Source organism: Heteronotia binoei, chromosome 7 (assembly GCF_032191835.1).
Source record: "Heteronotia binoei isolate CCM8104 ecotype False Entrance Well chromosome 7, APGP_CSIRO_Hbin_v1, whole genome shotgun sequence".
In the NCBI taxonomy this organism is placed as follows: Eukaryota; Metazoa; Chordata; class Lepidosauria; order Squamata; family Gekkonidae; genus Heteronotia; species Heteronotia binoei.
This window is the reverse complement of record NC_083229.1, coordinates 43,436,186-43,452,108: the sequence shown is the minus strand read 5'-3', so window position 1 is coordinate 43,452,108 and position 15,923 is coordinate 43,436,186. Positions and strand designations below refer to the sequence as shown.

Below are 15,923 nucleotides of genomic sequence, written 5' to 3'. Positions count from 1 at the left end.
ATATTTCATTGAAATCTGCCTCCATTCCTGAGGACTGGAAGGTAGCAAATGTCACCCCCATCTTTAAAAAGGGTTCCAGAGGAGATCCAGGAAATTACAGGCCAGTCAGTCTGACTTCAATACCGGGAAAGTTGGTAGAAACCATTATCAAGGACAGAATGAGTAGGCACATTGATGAACACAAGTTATTGAGGAATACTCAGCATGGGTTCTGTAAGGAAAGATCTTGCCTCACTAACCTGTTACAGTTCTTTGAGGGAGTGAACAAACATGTGGACAAAGGGGACCCATAGATGTTGTTTACCTTGACTTCCAGGAAGCTTTTGATAAAGTTCCTCATCAAAGGCTCCTTAGTAAGCTCGAGAGTCATGGAGTAAAAGGACAAGTTCTCTTGTGGATCAAAAACTGGCTAATTAATTGCAAGCAGAGAGGGAGTATAAATGGGCAGTCTTCACAGTGGAGGACGGTAAGCAGTGGGGTGCTGCATGGCTCAGTACTGGGTCCCATGCTCCTTCATTTGTTCATTAATGATCTGGAGTTGGGAGTGAGCAGCGAAGTGGCCAAGTTTGCAGATGACAATAAATTGTTCAGGGTGGTGAGAACCATAGAGGATTGTGAGGCACTCCAAAGGGATCTGTTGAGGCTGGGTGGGTGGGCATCATCGTGGCAGATGAGGTTCAACGTGGCCAAGTGCAAAGTAAGGCACATTGGGGCCAAGATTCCCAGCTACAAATACAAGTTGATGGGGTGTGTACTGGTAGAGACTGACCAAGAGAGAGATCTTGGGGTCACGGTAGATAACTCACTGAAAATGTCAAGACAGTGTGCGATTGCAATAAAAAAGGCCAATGCCATGCTGGGAATTATTAGGAAGGGAACTGAAAACAAATCAGCCAGTATCATAATGCCCCTGTATAAATTGATGGTGCGGTCTCATTTGGAATACTGTGTATAATTCTGGTCACCGCACCTCAAAAAAGTCCAGAAAAGGGCAATGATTAAAGGTCTGGAACACTTTCCCTATGAAGAAAGGTTAAAACGCTTGGAGCTCTTTAGCTTGGAGAAACGTCGACTGCGGGGTGGCATGATAGAGGTTTACAAGATTATGCATGGGATGGAGAAAGTAGAGAAAGAAGACCTTTTCTCCCTTTCTCACAATACAAGAACTTGTGGTCATTCAATGAAATTACTGAGCAATCAGGTTAAAACGGATAAAAGGAAGTACTTCTTCACTCAAAGGGTGATTAACATGTGGAATTCACTGCCACAGGAGGTGGTGGCAGCTACAAGCATAGCCAGCTTCAAGAGGGGATTGGATAAAAATATGGAGCAGAGGCTATTAGCCACTCTGTTTGTGTGTGTGTTTGTATTTTGGCCACTGTGTGATACAGAGTGTTGGACTGGATGGCCATTGGCCTGATCCAACATGGCTTCTCTTATGTTCTTATGGTCCCTAACCTGTCCTTCTTTGGGTTGGGGTAGTAGTAGTCTGGTAAAGTTTAGGAGACTAGGTGATCCTGCCTCTACTTGGCTACAGTTTTTAAAAGGCTACCTTGAGATGAAGGCAATCCTTGTTATATCCTCCTAGTTAAACTTCTCCTAACTAGATCCTTGGACAAACCGTATTTTCTTGCAAACTAGAAATCAGGTGTCCTGTATAACTAGAGAGAAGCTGTGGTTTACCCTATGGAAATCTAAGGATGCACCGGCTTTCAGTGGCTGAAAGCAAGATGTACTGCAACCCTAGTCTCTTTAAAAGGGAGCTTGATGTGGCCTAGTAGTCACGCTGCCTTTTATGAGAAACCTAAAATCTTTTTAAATCGCCCCTATCTGGCCTAGTTGAATTTTGAAAGAAGATAAAGCCCTAAACTGGATTAGTTTTTTTTTAAATTTCAAAAAAAACAATACCTAAAAACACCCTTATTAGTGGGGCAGCCTATTTAATGGCCCTAGCCAAACGGAAAGCACCCTCAGACTCCAAAAATAACTCTATAAAAACATGAAAGTGACCCAGCCCACACACCAACCTCCATACCAACCAGAGTCATTTAAAAAAACCAAAATGTGACAGAAAGAAACTTAACTTTTAACACACACACACAACAAAAAACCAGAACCAGGAAAAGGGACAACAGGACAGCTGCAAAACCAACAGCAACAGATCCAAACAGATCACTGAGAAAAGGCCAAGAAACTCAACTGTTAAAAAGTGACCTTTTCAACAATAAAAAACCTCAGGCCAAATCAGTCAACCACACCCCTCCCCCCCCCCCAAAAAAAAACCAGAACCAGGAAAAGGGACAACAGGACATGATGCAAAACCAACAGCAACAGATCCAAATCAATGAGAAAAGGCCAAGAAACTCAACTGTTAAAAAAGTGACCTTTTTAGCAATGAAAATTAGGCCAAACAGCCCTCTCCCAAGAACCAGAACCAGAAGAGAAAAGGAACAACAGCAGCACAAATCAAACACAGCAGCAACAAATCAAACACAGAATCCTTTTAAAACAGTAAAAAACTTGACTTTTAACAATACAGGAAGTTTACCAACCCCTCCCCCCCCAAAAAACCTTCACCCTAACCCCAAGAAATCTAAGCCACCCAAATCAGGAAAAGTAAAAGGACATTGCACTTTTAAAAGTCCTCTCACTAAAGTAAGATATAGGCAAATTGGCAACCCCCCACCCCAGGCCCCCACCCCCATCAGAACCCCCTAACCCCAAATAAGCTACCCAGTACCCACCCACCCAAATCTGGATAAGTAAAGGGACTCTGAGTCTTAAATCCTTTTACTAACTAAAATAAAAACAAGAACCCCAAGACTGTCTTACCTTTAGATGTCTTCTCTTCTCCAGGCAGGTCAGGCAAGGCTGAGAGAGAGCAGCAGCAGCTGAGGCCAAGGGTCAGTGCAGCACAATCTCTCTCACACACCAACACCAACACAGCAGCAATGGAATGGAGTCCAGCCAGGCAGACTCCTTAAAAAAGTTCTCTGGCCCTACACAGAGCAGTTTCAAAAAATACCACTGCTCTGTGATTGGCCAGAGAACACTGTTTACTTGGATACCCAAGTAAACAAAAGAACAACAACGTTGCTGATGGCTGGGGGATTAGCCCAGCCAACAGCTACACAACAGCCCTGCAAAGCATGCATTTGCAATGCATTTTGCAAATGCATGCTTTGGATTGGCTGCTGGGGCTGTCAAGTCTGAGTTATGTTTTACTAGCATAGATTTTCAACTCTGGTTCAAACTTTGGTTCAGGAAATGACTCCTGGGTAAAAGCCATACTGTATTCAAGTGCTGCTAGCTCAACCTCTCCTTCCCCCCTCCTTCCCTTTGTTATGTAGCCAAGCTCTGCAACTAGCTATGAGAAAAAGATTACTGTGCCTTCTCAAAGATAATGGGTACCAAGGAAGTGCCCAAGGCCAGCCAGGCCTGAGAACGATAAAGTAACAACGATGTGTGAATATGCTCGCTTAGGAGGCCCCCCCGTAGGAATTCCTCTGATCTGCACCTTAAATGTTTGCCCTCTGTATATGCTCGCCAGTTCTCTCAATCTCTGTCGACCAGTCTTGCAATATGTTACAATAAACTTGCTACTTTTATCAACAAGGACTCGTTATTGAAACATCAGACTTGACAGGGGCTCCTCTCCCTTTCCCTCCCTGATCCCAGGGAGGCTATGGGAGAGGCGGGAAAAAGATTCCAAAGGCAGGAAAGGAGGCAAGCAGCTCCCCTGAGTCTGCAGAAGCTCCTTTCCCGCCTTTTCTATGGACTTCCGTACACTTCCGAATATTGATTTGGAAGTATATGGAGAATTCCAATTGGATTCGAAAGTATCCGGAGCCATATATTTCCAAATCAAGGGTGATTCGGAGGTTTCTTAGGTTCGGCTGAATCGAATGCACACCCCTAGAGGAAATGGCAGAAGGTGGCTGAATGGGTGGAATTCTTCTGTTGTGAGTGAGGGGGTAGGAGCTAAGAGGCAGCAAAGGGCTGGGAAGGGGAGATCTGATGGAATCATGCTCTTGGATTTGCTTCAGTTTTTAAGTGAATGAAAAAATAACTTCCCATGACAGTGCTCTCAGAAAACTCAGGGAGAAAAGGACATAAAGTGAGATAAGCACTAGAAAGAGGAAAATGTATGCAGCTAACAACTGACAGAGACACTGAGAAAAGACAGACCTATCAGGAAAAACCTTTCCTGTTGCAAGACCTTTATTACTCTCCTAACTGGAAATGTCCTCCATTAGTTTATCTTAATTAACTCTCTTAAATGATTCAGAACTCTGCTTGAAACCAGATAGGCAGGTGTCTGAATAGCAAATATTAACAGGTATTAATGAATGTTGTTAGTTTTCCTACGGTTGACAACTCAGGATTGGAAGATTCCTGGAGATTTGTGGGGTGGAGCCTGGAATGGCAGGATTTGGGGAGGGACCTCAGTAATATATAAAGCCATAGAGTCCACCCTCCCATGCAGACATTTTCTCAGTTGCAATTCTGGGAGATCTCCAGCCTCACCTGGAGGTTACCAGAACATAGGAAACCACAGTCTAGGCTGAGCAACACTTGGAAAAAAAATGTGTACAATACACTTAATAGAACAATTATTTTCTAAAGTATCTTAACTGCATTAACGTCTTATTTTATCAATCAAATATGTTTTTTTAAAAAGAATAATGGGCCTTTTTTGTTCTCGTTAGTTAACAAATAAAGGCATGTCCATATCAAATACAGCCATTTTTTGGAATTCATTCTAGTATGTAGCAGCAAATCTATCTCAATTCTTCTATACCTTTCCTAGGCTTTTCAGCAGGCTACCTACATGATGGTCATACACATGTATATTTTTCCTTCAGGTTTTCACACTGGGTAGATAGCTGAGATCATAATCACTGCCTACACACAAAAAATTAAGTATAAGGAAAACTCCATGAACTCTAGTAAGAATCCTGTCTCTTTTTGGATTACTGTATGGATTCTTGTACATTGTTCTACTGCTTCATAAGAACATAAGAGAAGCCATGTTAGATCAGGCCAATGGCCCATCCAGTCCAACATTCTGTGTCACACAGCGGCCAAATATATATATATATATATATATATATATATATATATATATATATATATGTATGTGTGTGTGTGTGTGTGTGTGTGTGTGTGTGTGTGTATATATATATATATATATATATATATATATATATACACACACACACATACACACTGTGGCTAATAGCCACTGATGGACCTCTGCTCCATATTTTTATCTAACCCCCTCTTGAAGGTGGCCATGCTTGTGGCCGCCACCACCTCCTGTGGCAGTGAATTCCACATGTTAATCACCCTTTGGGTGAAGAAGTACTTCCTTTTATCCGTTTTAACCTGTCTGCTCAGCAATTTCATCGAATGCCCACGAGTTCTCGTATTGTGAGAAAGGGAGAAAAGTACTTTCTCTACTTTCTCCATCCCATGCATTATCTTGTAAACCTCTATCATGTCACCCCTCAGTCGACGTTTCTCCAAGCTAAAGAGCCCTAAGCGTTTCAACCTTTCTTCATAAGGAAGGTGTTCCAGCCCTTTAATCATTCTAGTTGCCCTTTTCTGAACTTTCTCCAATGCTATAATATCCTTTTTGAGGTGCGGCGACCAGAACTGCACACAGTACTCCAAATGAGACCACACCATCGATTTATACAGGGGCATTATGATACTGGCTGATTTGTTTTCAATTCCCTTCCTAATAATTCCCAGCATGGCGTTGGCCTTTTTTATTGCAATCGCACACTGTCTTGACATTTTCAGTGAGTTATCTACCGTGACCCCAAGATCTCTCTCTTGGTCAGTCTCTGCCAGTTCACACCCCATCAACTTGTATTTGTAGCTGGGATTCTTGGCCCCAATGTGCATTACTTTGCACTTGGCCACATTGAACCGCATCTGCCACGTTGACGCCCACTCACCCAGCCTCAACAGATCCCTTTGGAGTTCCTCACAATCCTCTCTGGTTCTCACCACCCTGAACAATTTAGTGTCATCCGCAAATTTGGCCACTTCACTGCTCACTCCCAACTCTAAATCATTTATGAACAAGTTAAAGAGCATGGGACCCAGTACCGAGCCCTGCGGCACCCCACTGCTTACCGTCCTCCACTGCGAAGACTGCCCATTTATACTCACTCTCTGCTTCCTATTACTCAGCCAGTTTTTGATCCACAAGAGGACCTGTCCTTTTACTCCATGACTCTCAAGCTTTCTAAGGAGCCTTTGATGAGGAACTTTATCAAAAGCTTTCTGGAAGTCAAGGTAAACAACATCTATCGGGTCTCCTTTGTCCACAAGTTTGTTTACCCCCTCAAAGAAATGTAACAGGTTAGTGAGGCAAGATCTTCCCTTACAGAACCCATGCTGAGTCTTCCTCAATAACCTGTGTTCATCAATGTGCCTACTCATTCTGTCCTTGATAATGCTTTCTACCAACTTTCCCGGTATTGAAGTCAGACTGACTGGCCTGTAATTTCCTGGATCTCCTCTGGAACCCTTTTTAAAGATGGGGGTGACATTTGCTACCTTCCAGTCCTCAGGAACAGAGGCAGATTTCAATGAAAGATTACAGATTTTTGTTAGAAGATCCACAAGTTCAACTTTGAGTTCTTTCAGAACTCTCGGATGTATGCCATCCGGACCCAGTGACTTATTAGTTTTTAATTTGTCTATCAGTTGTAGGACCTCCTCTTTTGTCACCTCAATCTGACTCAGGTCTTTCAACACCCCTTCCAATATTAGTGGTTCTGGGGCGGGCAAACACTTCTCATCTTCCACGGTGAAGACGGAGGCAAAAAATGCATTCAGCTTCTCAGCCATTTCCCCATCCTCCTTCAGTAATCCTTTTACCCCATGGTCATCCAAGGGCCCCACTGCTTCCCTGGCTGGTTTCCTACTTCTAATATATTTGAAGAAATTTTTATTGTTGGTCTTTATGTTTTTTGCAATATGCTCCTCATAGTCCCTTTTTGCCTGCCTGATCACAGTCTTGCATTTGATTTGCCACTGCCTGTGTTCCCTTTTATTAATCTCACTTGGACTGGTTTTCCACCGCTTAAAGGAGTCCTTCTTACCTTTTACAGCTTCCATTACTTTGTTTGTTAACCATGCTGGCCTCTTCTTATACCTGTTTGTGCCTTTCCTAACTTGTGGTATGTATTTTATCTGAGCTTCTAGGATTATAGTTTTAAATAGTCTCCAGGCTTCCCCAAGGGTTTTGACCGTATTTACCTTTCCTTTCAGTTTCCTCCTCACATGCCTCCTCATCTCAGAGAATTTACCCCTTTTAAAGTTAAATGTGGTTGTGGCGGTCTTTTTGGGCAAATCCCTATTTATACATACGGTGAAATCAATAACATTATGGTCACTGTTCCCAAGCGGCGCAACCACTTTTACGTCTCTCACTAAGTCTTGGGCATTACTTAGGACCAGATCCAGGATCGCCCCACCTCTGGTAGGTTCTGAGACCATCTGCTCCATAGCACAGTCATTGAGAGCATCAAGAAACTCAATCTCTTTCTCTCGACCAGAACACATATTGACCCAATCAATCTGCGGGTAGTTAAAATCACCTATTACGACACAGTTTTTACGTTTAGACGCTATCTTTAATCCTTCCATCATATTATAATCGTCCTCTCTCTTTTGATTTGGTGGGCGATAACAAACTCCCATAGTTAAATTTCCTTTTGGGCCCTCTATTTCAACCCAAAGCATTTCTAAAAGGGAATCTAATTCTCTGACCTCAGTCTTACTGGACCGTATATCCTCTCTGACATACAGAGCCACCCCACCTCCAACCCTTCCCTCCCTATCCTTCCGATATAACTTATATCCAGGAATCACCGTGTCCCACTGATTCTCCTCATTCCACCAAGTTTCTAAAATTCCCACAATGTCTATGTTTTCTCCCAACACTAAACATTCCAATTCACCAATTTTACTTCGGACACTTCTAGCATTTGCATACAAACATTTATAATTTCCCAGGCAAGCTAGGCCCACCACCTCTGTCCTGCCGCCTCGAGACTCTGGCAGACAGTCCATACTGTTTGTCACCATCACAGTGGACAACTCTGATCCGTTACTCGGTAGAAAAATAGAAGCCAACCCTTCATCTCTTTGAGATGAGTCCTCCCGAACCAGAGACATTCCATCTCCTGTCGGCTTTCCCCCAAGATTTAGTTTAAAAACTGCTCTGCCACCTTTTTGATTTTAAGCGCCAGCAGCCTGGTTCCATCCGGAGACAAGTGGATACCGTCTCTTTTGTACAGCTCCCGCTTGTTCCAGAAAGCATCCCAGTGCCTAACAAACTTAAACCCTTCCTCCTTACACCATCGTCTCATCCACACATTGAGACTTCTAATTTGCGCCTGTCTCTCCTGCCCTGCACGTGGAACAGGTAGCACTTCCGAGAAGGCCACCTTGGAGGTCCTGGCCTTAAGTCTCCCACCTAGCAGCCTAAATTTTTCCTCCAGGACCTCACGACTGCATTTCCCCACATCGTTGGTGCCAACATGCACCACAACCACAGGCTCCTCCCCAGCACTGTCTATTAGCCTATCTACTACACGTGTAATGTCCGCTACCTTCGCACCAGGCAGGCAAGTCACCATACGGTCAATACGCGGTTTTGCCACCCAGCTGTCTACTTGCCTAAGGATCGAATCACCAACTACCAAGACCCCCCTTCTCCCCCTGCCCAGGGATGGTTCCTTGGCGCGAAAGGATACCTGCTCACCAACCGAAGAAGAGGTCCCTTCTGAGGGCACATTCCCCTTGTCCTCAGCAAGGTGCCCTGTTCCCTCTCGACCCTCACGCTCTCTGGCAGCAACGGGGCTGCCACGTTCAGAGTGGGGCTCATCTAATACGCCCCCGAGAGTCTTCCCCAATTGCCTAACTGACTGTCTCTGCTTCTCCAGGGCAGTCACCTCGGCCTCAAGGGCACGAACCCGTTCCCTGAGGACCAGGAGCTCCTTGCATCGAGCACACACCCAAGACTACTGTCCTGTGGGCAGATAGTCATACATGTGACACTCAGTGCAAAACACTGGAAAGCCCCCCCCCCCGTTGGCATTCTACCTTCATGATATATATATATATATATATATATATATATATATATATATATATATATATATATATATATATATATATATATATATATATATATAAAATATACAGTCCTCTTTAAATGCTGTTGTTTGCGTGGCTCCCCTTCTGGAAGGTCAACTTACCTTATTGGGAGAACAAGGAAATCAGGGATCTGGGTTCCCGGTCCTTAGGAAGCCCCCAGGCAAAGAGCCACAGGCCAAGAGCCCTTTAGCTCTCGCCCTTCGGCTCACGCCAAAGGCTCGTGCCTTTGGCAAGGCACAGCTTAAAATGCAAAGAGGGTGGAGTAGACCACTCCTAAGCAATCATCAACAATTACTCTCAATCAATCAGTCACTTTCACCTTTAGCCCACTCACCCAAACATACAGCAGTTCCCCAGCTATCACAACTCAGCCTTTTCAGCAGTCACCCAAGCCTCAGAATGAAGTCTTTCAAAACACAGAAATTCTTAGCAACTTCTCCAGCTGTCTCAGCCTTTCAGAGCTGCTCTGCTCTGTTCTGCTCCTCTCAGGCCTCTCTGAGATGTGCTCAGCCTTTGGCAAGGCGCAGCTTAAAATGCAAAGAGGGTGGAGTAGACCACTCCTAAGCAATCATCAACAATTACTCTCAATCAATCAATCAGTCACTTTCACCTTTAGCCCACTCACCCAAACATGCAGCAGTTCCCCAGCTATCACAACTCAGCCTTTTCAGCAGTCACCCAAGCCTCAGAATGAAGTCTTTCAAAACACAGAAATTCTTAGCAACTTCTCCAGCTGTCTCAGCCTTTCAGAGCTGCTCTGCTCTGTTCTGCTCCTCTCAGGCCTCTCTGAGATGTGCTCAGCCTTTGGCAAGGCGCAGCTTAAAATGCAAAGAGGGTGGAGTAGACCACTCCTAAGCAATCATCAACAATTACTCTCAATCAATCAATCAATCAATCACTTTCACCTTTAGCCCACTCACCCAAACATACAGCAGTTCCCCAGCTATCACAACTCAGCCTTTTCAGCAGTCACCCAAGCCTCAGAATGAAGTCTTTCAAAACACAGAAATTCTTAGCAACTTCTCCAGCTGTCTCAGCCTTTCAGAGCTGCTCTGCTCTGTTCTGCTCCTCTCAGGCCTCTCTGAGATGTGCTCAGCCTTTGGCAAGGCGCAGCTTAAAATGCAAAGAGGGTGGAGTAGACCACTCCTAAGCAATCATCAACAATTACTCTCAATCAATCAATCAATCAGTCACTTTCACCTTTAGCCCACTCACCCAAACATACAGCAGTTCCCCAGCTATCACAACTCAGCCTTTTCAGCAGTCACCCAAGCCTCAGAATGAAGTCTTTCAAAACACAGAAATTCTTAGCAACTTCTCCATCTGTCTCAGCCTTTCAGAGCTGCTCTGCTCTGTTCTGCTCCTCTCAGGCCTCTCTGAGATGTTCTTATGTTCTTAACTGGTGGTTGCTGTAGAAGTATATTTAGTATTGGAATAAGAAGTATTCATTTTGAGTTTGCTGTATTTTCAGTAACACGGTATTCTGTTTTCTCTTACAACAAAACAGGAAATAACAGCAAGATTTATTCTTGCTCAACTGAAAAGCAACAACCTTTTTTTACACAGAGCAATCAAGCAGAACACAGAGGCAGAAAAAATTCTTTCTCAGCAACAAGAATGTGCTCAATGTGGATATGGTTTTCTGAATATGTGGCTAGAATGCGTGCAGTTTGTAAATGTAAAGCAGGTAAAACAAGTGAGAGACTCACAAGAGGCAACTCCTTTTGGACTAATTTGATTTCTGTCTGTTAAGAGCAACCTGCAATTGTATCGTGTTACTGCATTATGTTATACTACAAATTGTATTACTTTGCTGATTGTGAATTTCTTTGTTATAGTGTGTTTTGAAACTTTACTGTTGTTCCTAACTAGAGATGTTAAATACCTAAAAGGTTTGTGACCCTGGGGCATCTCTCTAATTCTGTAGTCACGTAATCACCCCAGGTCTCCTTTATATTGCTTATTCTGTGAATTAGGCAATTCATGAAAGAGAGGCCAGGAATGGTTGCATTCATTTTTGGGCTTTTTCTTACATGCCCAGTAAAAAGGAAAGGTCCCCTGTGCAAGCACCAGTCGTTTCTGACTTTGGGGGGACGTTGCTTTCACGTTTTCACAGACTTTTTTACGGGGTAGTTTGCCGTTGCCTTTCCCAGTCATCTACACTTTCCCCCCAGCAAGCTGGGTACTCATTTTACCAACCTTGGAAGGATGGAAGGCTGAGTTAACCTTGAGCTGGCTACCTGAACCCACCTTCCACCAGGATCGAACTCAGATCATGAGCAGAGAGCTCAGACTGCAGTATTGCAGCTTTACCACTCTGTGCCTCGGGGCTACTTACATCGTCATATATTTTAATATATATTTCATATATTTGCTTATATTTCCATATATTTTAAGCCAAATATTATACGGCCACTGTTGGGTTGTAGATAATGGCTTAAATCCAGTGAAGATTTTCTGCGAACTGAAAAGGTGTATGTGTGTGATTTTCACCAGGAATTTCCATCACTGGAGCAAGACTTCATAAGTTCTTCCCTCCCTCTGCAGAGCTCTGACAGCCCACTCATTCTGGTTCTGGCTGTTCCTTGTCCCTTAAGAGCAGCATTGCAGGGGATGGCATTTTGGGCTGCAGCAGGTGGGGAAAGACAGGGAAGTCCTTTTCTGCTGATGCAAATGCCTTCTGTCAGTGGAAATTAGCACTTGACCCAAGTCAGTGTGAGCATGTAGGTTTAGAAGTCAGCAGTAGTCCTAGGAATCTCTGAATCTACAGGCCTGCTCATGGTTTCTTAGCTATTCTGATTGTCATCTAAAGTTGAGTTCTCCCAGAATCTGACTAGTAACCTGGTTTGAGATTTGTCATTTGATTATAATATGGCTGAGAAGTAAAAGGCCTTGAATTCCACTGCCTGGCTCAAATAGTTCATTTTTTCATTTCTTTTAGCTGTGCAATTTTTAACTTTTCCCTCGTCCCTCTTAAAGTTAAAACTGTAGGGAGTAAACTACTCATATGTTGCATAATGAACTTTCAACCTTGCATGAAATGATGTAATGTAATGAAAAACTAACTTTGAAAGAGATTAAAGTGAACCTGCCTTGCTTCAAATGACTTTGACTTGGAGGATCCGCATTTTGGAAAAATCATTGTAATTTTACTACAGCACACCCTTCAATCACACATTCAGCTGAGCCCCAATAAAGCAGGCATCAGTTTCATTTATATTATGGTATGATTTTTTCATGATTTATAATAACTACCTTTCTAGCTGACAGGGAATGGGGATTACTGTGGAAAGCTATAACAGTTGAAAACCGTAATGTTTGTAGATTTTTAATTATCCTTACAATATGTTAGGAGCATAGATGTGACAAAACATAGGCTAGAAGAAAAAGGGTTTCAAAAACCTATTAATATGCATATCTTTTCATCACAATTTTATCTTTGGTGGTTTCATGATTGCCTCTCAGTTACAGATACACTTACTACCACCATGGTGGTGGAAAGTGCTGTCAAGTTGCAGTCGAATTCTAGCAACCCTGTAAAGTTTTCAAGGCAAGAGATGTTCTGAGGTGGTTTGCCATTGCCTGCCTCTATATTAACTCTGGACTTTCTTGGTAGTCTCCTATCCACATACTAACCAGGGCTTACCTAGCTTAGCTTTTGAGTTCTGATGAGACTGGGCTAGACCGGGTCTCCTATTATATCATGCCTGACAGGTATGCCTCATTCATATTTAACACCATAATCACCAAGCCTTCAGTTTTGATATCAGAGCCGTTGAAAGTGAATCTGGCAAAAAGGATATTATGGCATCCATCATATCATTGGGTGACGTGTTGAGCGTAAATTTAGGAAAATTCAACTTTATGTCCCCGATCAAACTATGAAGCTAAGAACTTCTCTTACAGAACTTCGGCAATGGAACAAACTGCCTAAGGAAGTGTGGAGTCCATTTTCTTGCATTTTTAAAGGCCGTAGGAATTTTGGGATTGCTTTGGACATAGGATATTGATACTTTGAGCCAGTGGTCTAGAACAGCGGTCCTCAACCTTTTTGGCACCAGGGACTGTTTTTGTGGAAAACAATTTTCCCATGGACTGGGGGAGGGGGGGGCGCAATGCTTTTGGGATAATATAATTGTGCACTTTATATTTCTGTTAGTTTGATGTGGTGGTTAAATGCACGGATTCTTATCTGGGAAAACTGGGTTTGATTCCCCACTCCTCCACTTGCAAATGCTAGAATGATCTTGGGTCAGTCATAGCTCTCGCAGGAGTTTTCCTTGAAAGGGCAGCTTGTGGGAGAGCTCTCTCAGCCCCACCCACCTCACAGGGTGCCTGTTGTGGGGGAGGAAGGTAAAGGAGATTGTGAGCTGCTATGAGACTGAGAAATTTGGAGTGGATGGCAGGATATAAATCCAATGTATTATTATTATTATTTCTACATTGTAATATATAATGAAATAATTATACAACTCATGACCCAGTTGCTAACAGGCCACGGACCGGTACTGGTCCACGGCCCGGGGGTTGGGGACCCCTGGTCTAGAAGATCCCTAGGATTCCTTTTAATTCTGTGATGATTCTGCTGGACTCCACAAACCCAGCACTTAATGTGAGTATGGTGTAAACCACCTCAGGCACATGTCTGGAGAAGTGCACATAGGTTTTCCAGATAAAAATAAACAACTCACTACCTATGCCTATGCACGGATTTTGATAGGATACCACCACAAGTAAGAACTAAAATCTAGTAATGTACTAAATGCATTTTCAATGTCACACTTCAAGTGGACCCAGAAAGAAGGCACAGAGGTTACATACCTCTGCTATTTTTATGAGGAATGGCTGCAGTTTAGCCTGTGCACAGAGGACACAAGATAGTAGAACTTTGAACAGAATTCCCACACAAAACTGGGACTACACTTCATAACAGAATCTGGTGTTTGCCCTGGGGGAGGTCTCTAAAAGGGCAACTGCTTGCTACTCGTTCTAAGGTCTGTGCTGAAGTGACAAATCTGACACTGTTTTCTAGCATATCATCAGGGTATGACATCTTAAGTCTCAGTTTCACTCTGCAGCTTCTCCAATTATTATTTTTTTTGAATAGTTCAATAAATTAGTTTTTCCTGGACTCCTGTTGGCCTATTTTCCTCACCAAATTACATTGTTTTGGATCTGTCTTCACAGATACAAAAGTAATGGATATTAGAGCAGCAAATTTTAGGGCCAGAGCAAGTTGGATTCTGCCAGGGAAAATCAACCTTAGACCATTGCATTGTGCTCAGTAATTTGGTGAACAAATACAGGAAAGAGAAGATCTTTGTGTCAAAGTCACAGCTGTCCTCTAGAACTCTGAACCAGTTTTTGTTTTGTTTTTTTACTGAAGAGCAAGGCACTTTTGTATCTGTGAAGACAGATTCAACATGATGTGATCTGGCGAGATCTCTAGGGACAGTCAAAGGCACCCTTAAGGTCTAAAAAGGCACCCTTAAGGTCTAAAAAGTCCCTTTTCTTTTTAAGCATAATTTCTATTTGCACTCTGCTGTTCACTTTGGGTAAGCCCAGGCAGGTGTCAGGAATTGTTCACTACACTGATTGCTGTGAGGGAGATTCATGAGGAGGCTTCAGTTCAGACACAAACATAAGTTCATAGTGCAGAGTTTGAGCTGTAATATGCTGTAATTGTTATGTATTAAAATATTTCCCTTTTTCTTTCTCTAAAGCGAATGAAGACCAGCAGAAACTTGCACCTCTTACCTGTCAGGATACTGCTGTGCTCTTACAAATGCTTTAACCACCATGATGATGGACTCTATGGAATTGCCGTGCCTTAGAGCAAGCAGCAAATGCACACAAGGCCTCAATCATCAAAACCATTGAGGCATTTTTAAGAACTGAATTTAAGCCTGTATCAATATTACTTTGAAATACACAGTTAAGTTGAAGTAATGGTTGCAGAGAAGTGATCTAGTGGGCAGAAATTGTTCTCTACAGCTGTGCAAGGCTGGCAATGTGTTTTGGCAGACTTGATTGTATTTCTGAAAATGGATGACTCAAGCTAATGACATTGCTTAGCAATGAGGTAAAGTTTTATAATGTAAACTCTAACTAACCTGTGTTACTGTGGTTGCTTTGGCTTCCCTGTTAAGATCTATCTTGCCTAGCATGAAATTCTGATGACATACACCCCCTTCCCCAAATCTAAGGTCAGGCCTTAAAATGGCAACAGAATACTTTAACATGTGTCTGGCGATTACATAGTCCTTGATTTCCATTATAAATCCTGCGTTCTAGAAGTTTATAACTTGGCTTTAGCAATTGGCATGCAGAATTTTCAACTCAGGAGAAAATGTGTTGGAGTGTTTTATAAAAGAAAAAAAAGGTGACATATTTTAAGAAGGGTTTCTTTGCTCCAAGAGCTCTGATTATAAACAGGCTGTGTGACATGAAAACATTGAGGGGGGGGGGCATTCCACAAGGAAACGGTATCAGGTGAATTTTTGATTTGGGTTCTCCCCCCCCCCTTCATTTTTACTATCAAAGTTTCCCTTTTTGATTCCTGTCAGTGTTTTAATTTAAATGTTTCTCTGCTGCAATGCCTTGTAATTTACCACTTGTATTCCCATTCCCATGTAAATCACGCTACAGAAAACAGGTCTATTATTTAAACTTGTTCCTAAATATAAGCATGTGGGTTGACTCCAGTGTTTACATAACAAGATTATGTAGGTTCTAATCTA

The 15,923-nt window shown here is 42.8% G+C and overlaps 1 protein-coding gene across 1 annotated transcript in view; it reads left to right on the top strand.

Annotated features, from left to right (window-relative positions):
- The window catches only part of LRRC69 (leucine rich repeat containing 69), a 56,447-nt gene extending 40,803 nt beyond the window's left edge, over positions 1-15,644 (top strand). The window contains exons 7-8 of the mRNA XM_060243518.1: positions 10,691-10,870; positions 14,907-15,644. Coding sequence (XP_060099501.1) covers positions 10,691-10,870; positions 14,907-15,017 — 291 coding nt within the window. The 3' untranslated portion in view covers positions 15,018-15,644. The remainder of the gene's footprint in view (positions 1-10,690; positions 10,871-14,906) is intronic.
- Positions 15,645-15,923: the final 279 nt, after the last annotated feature.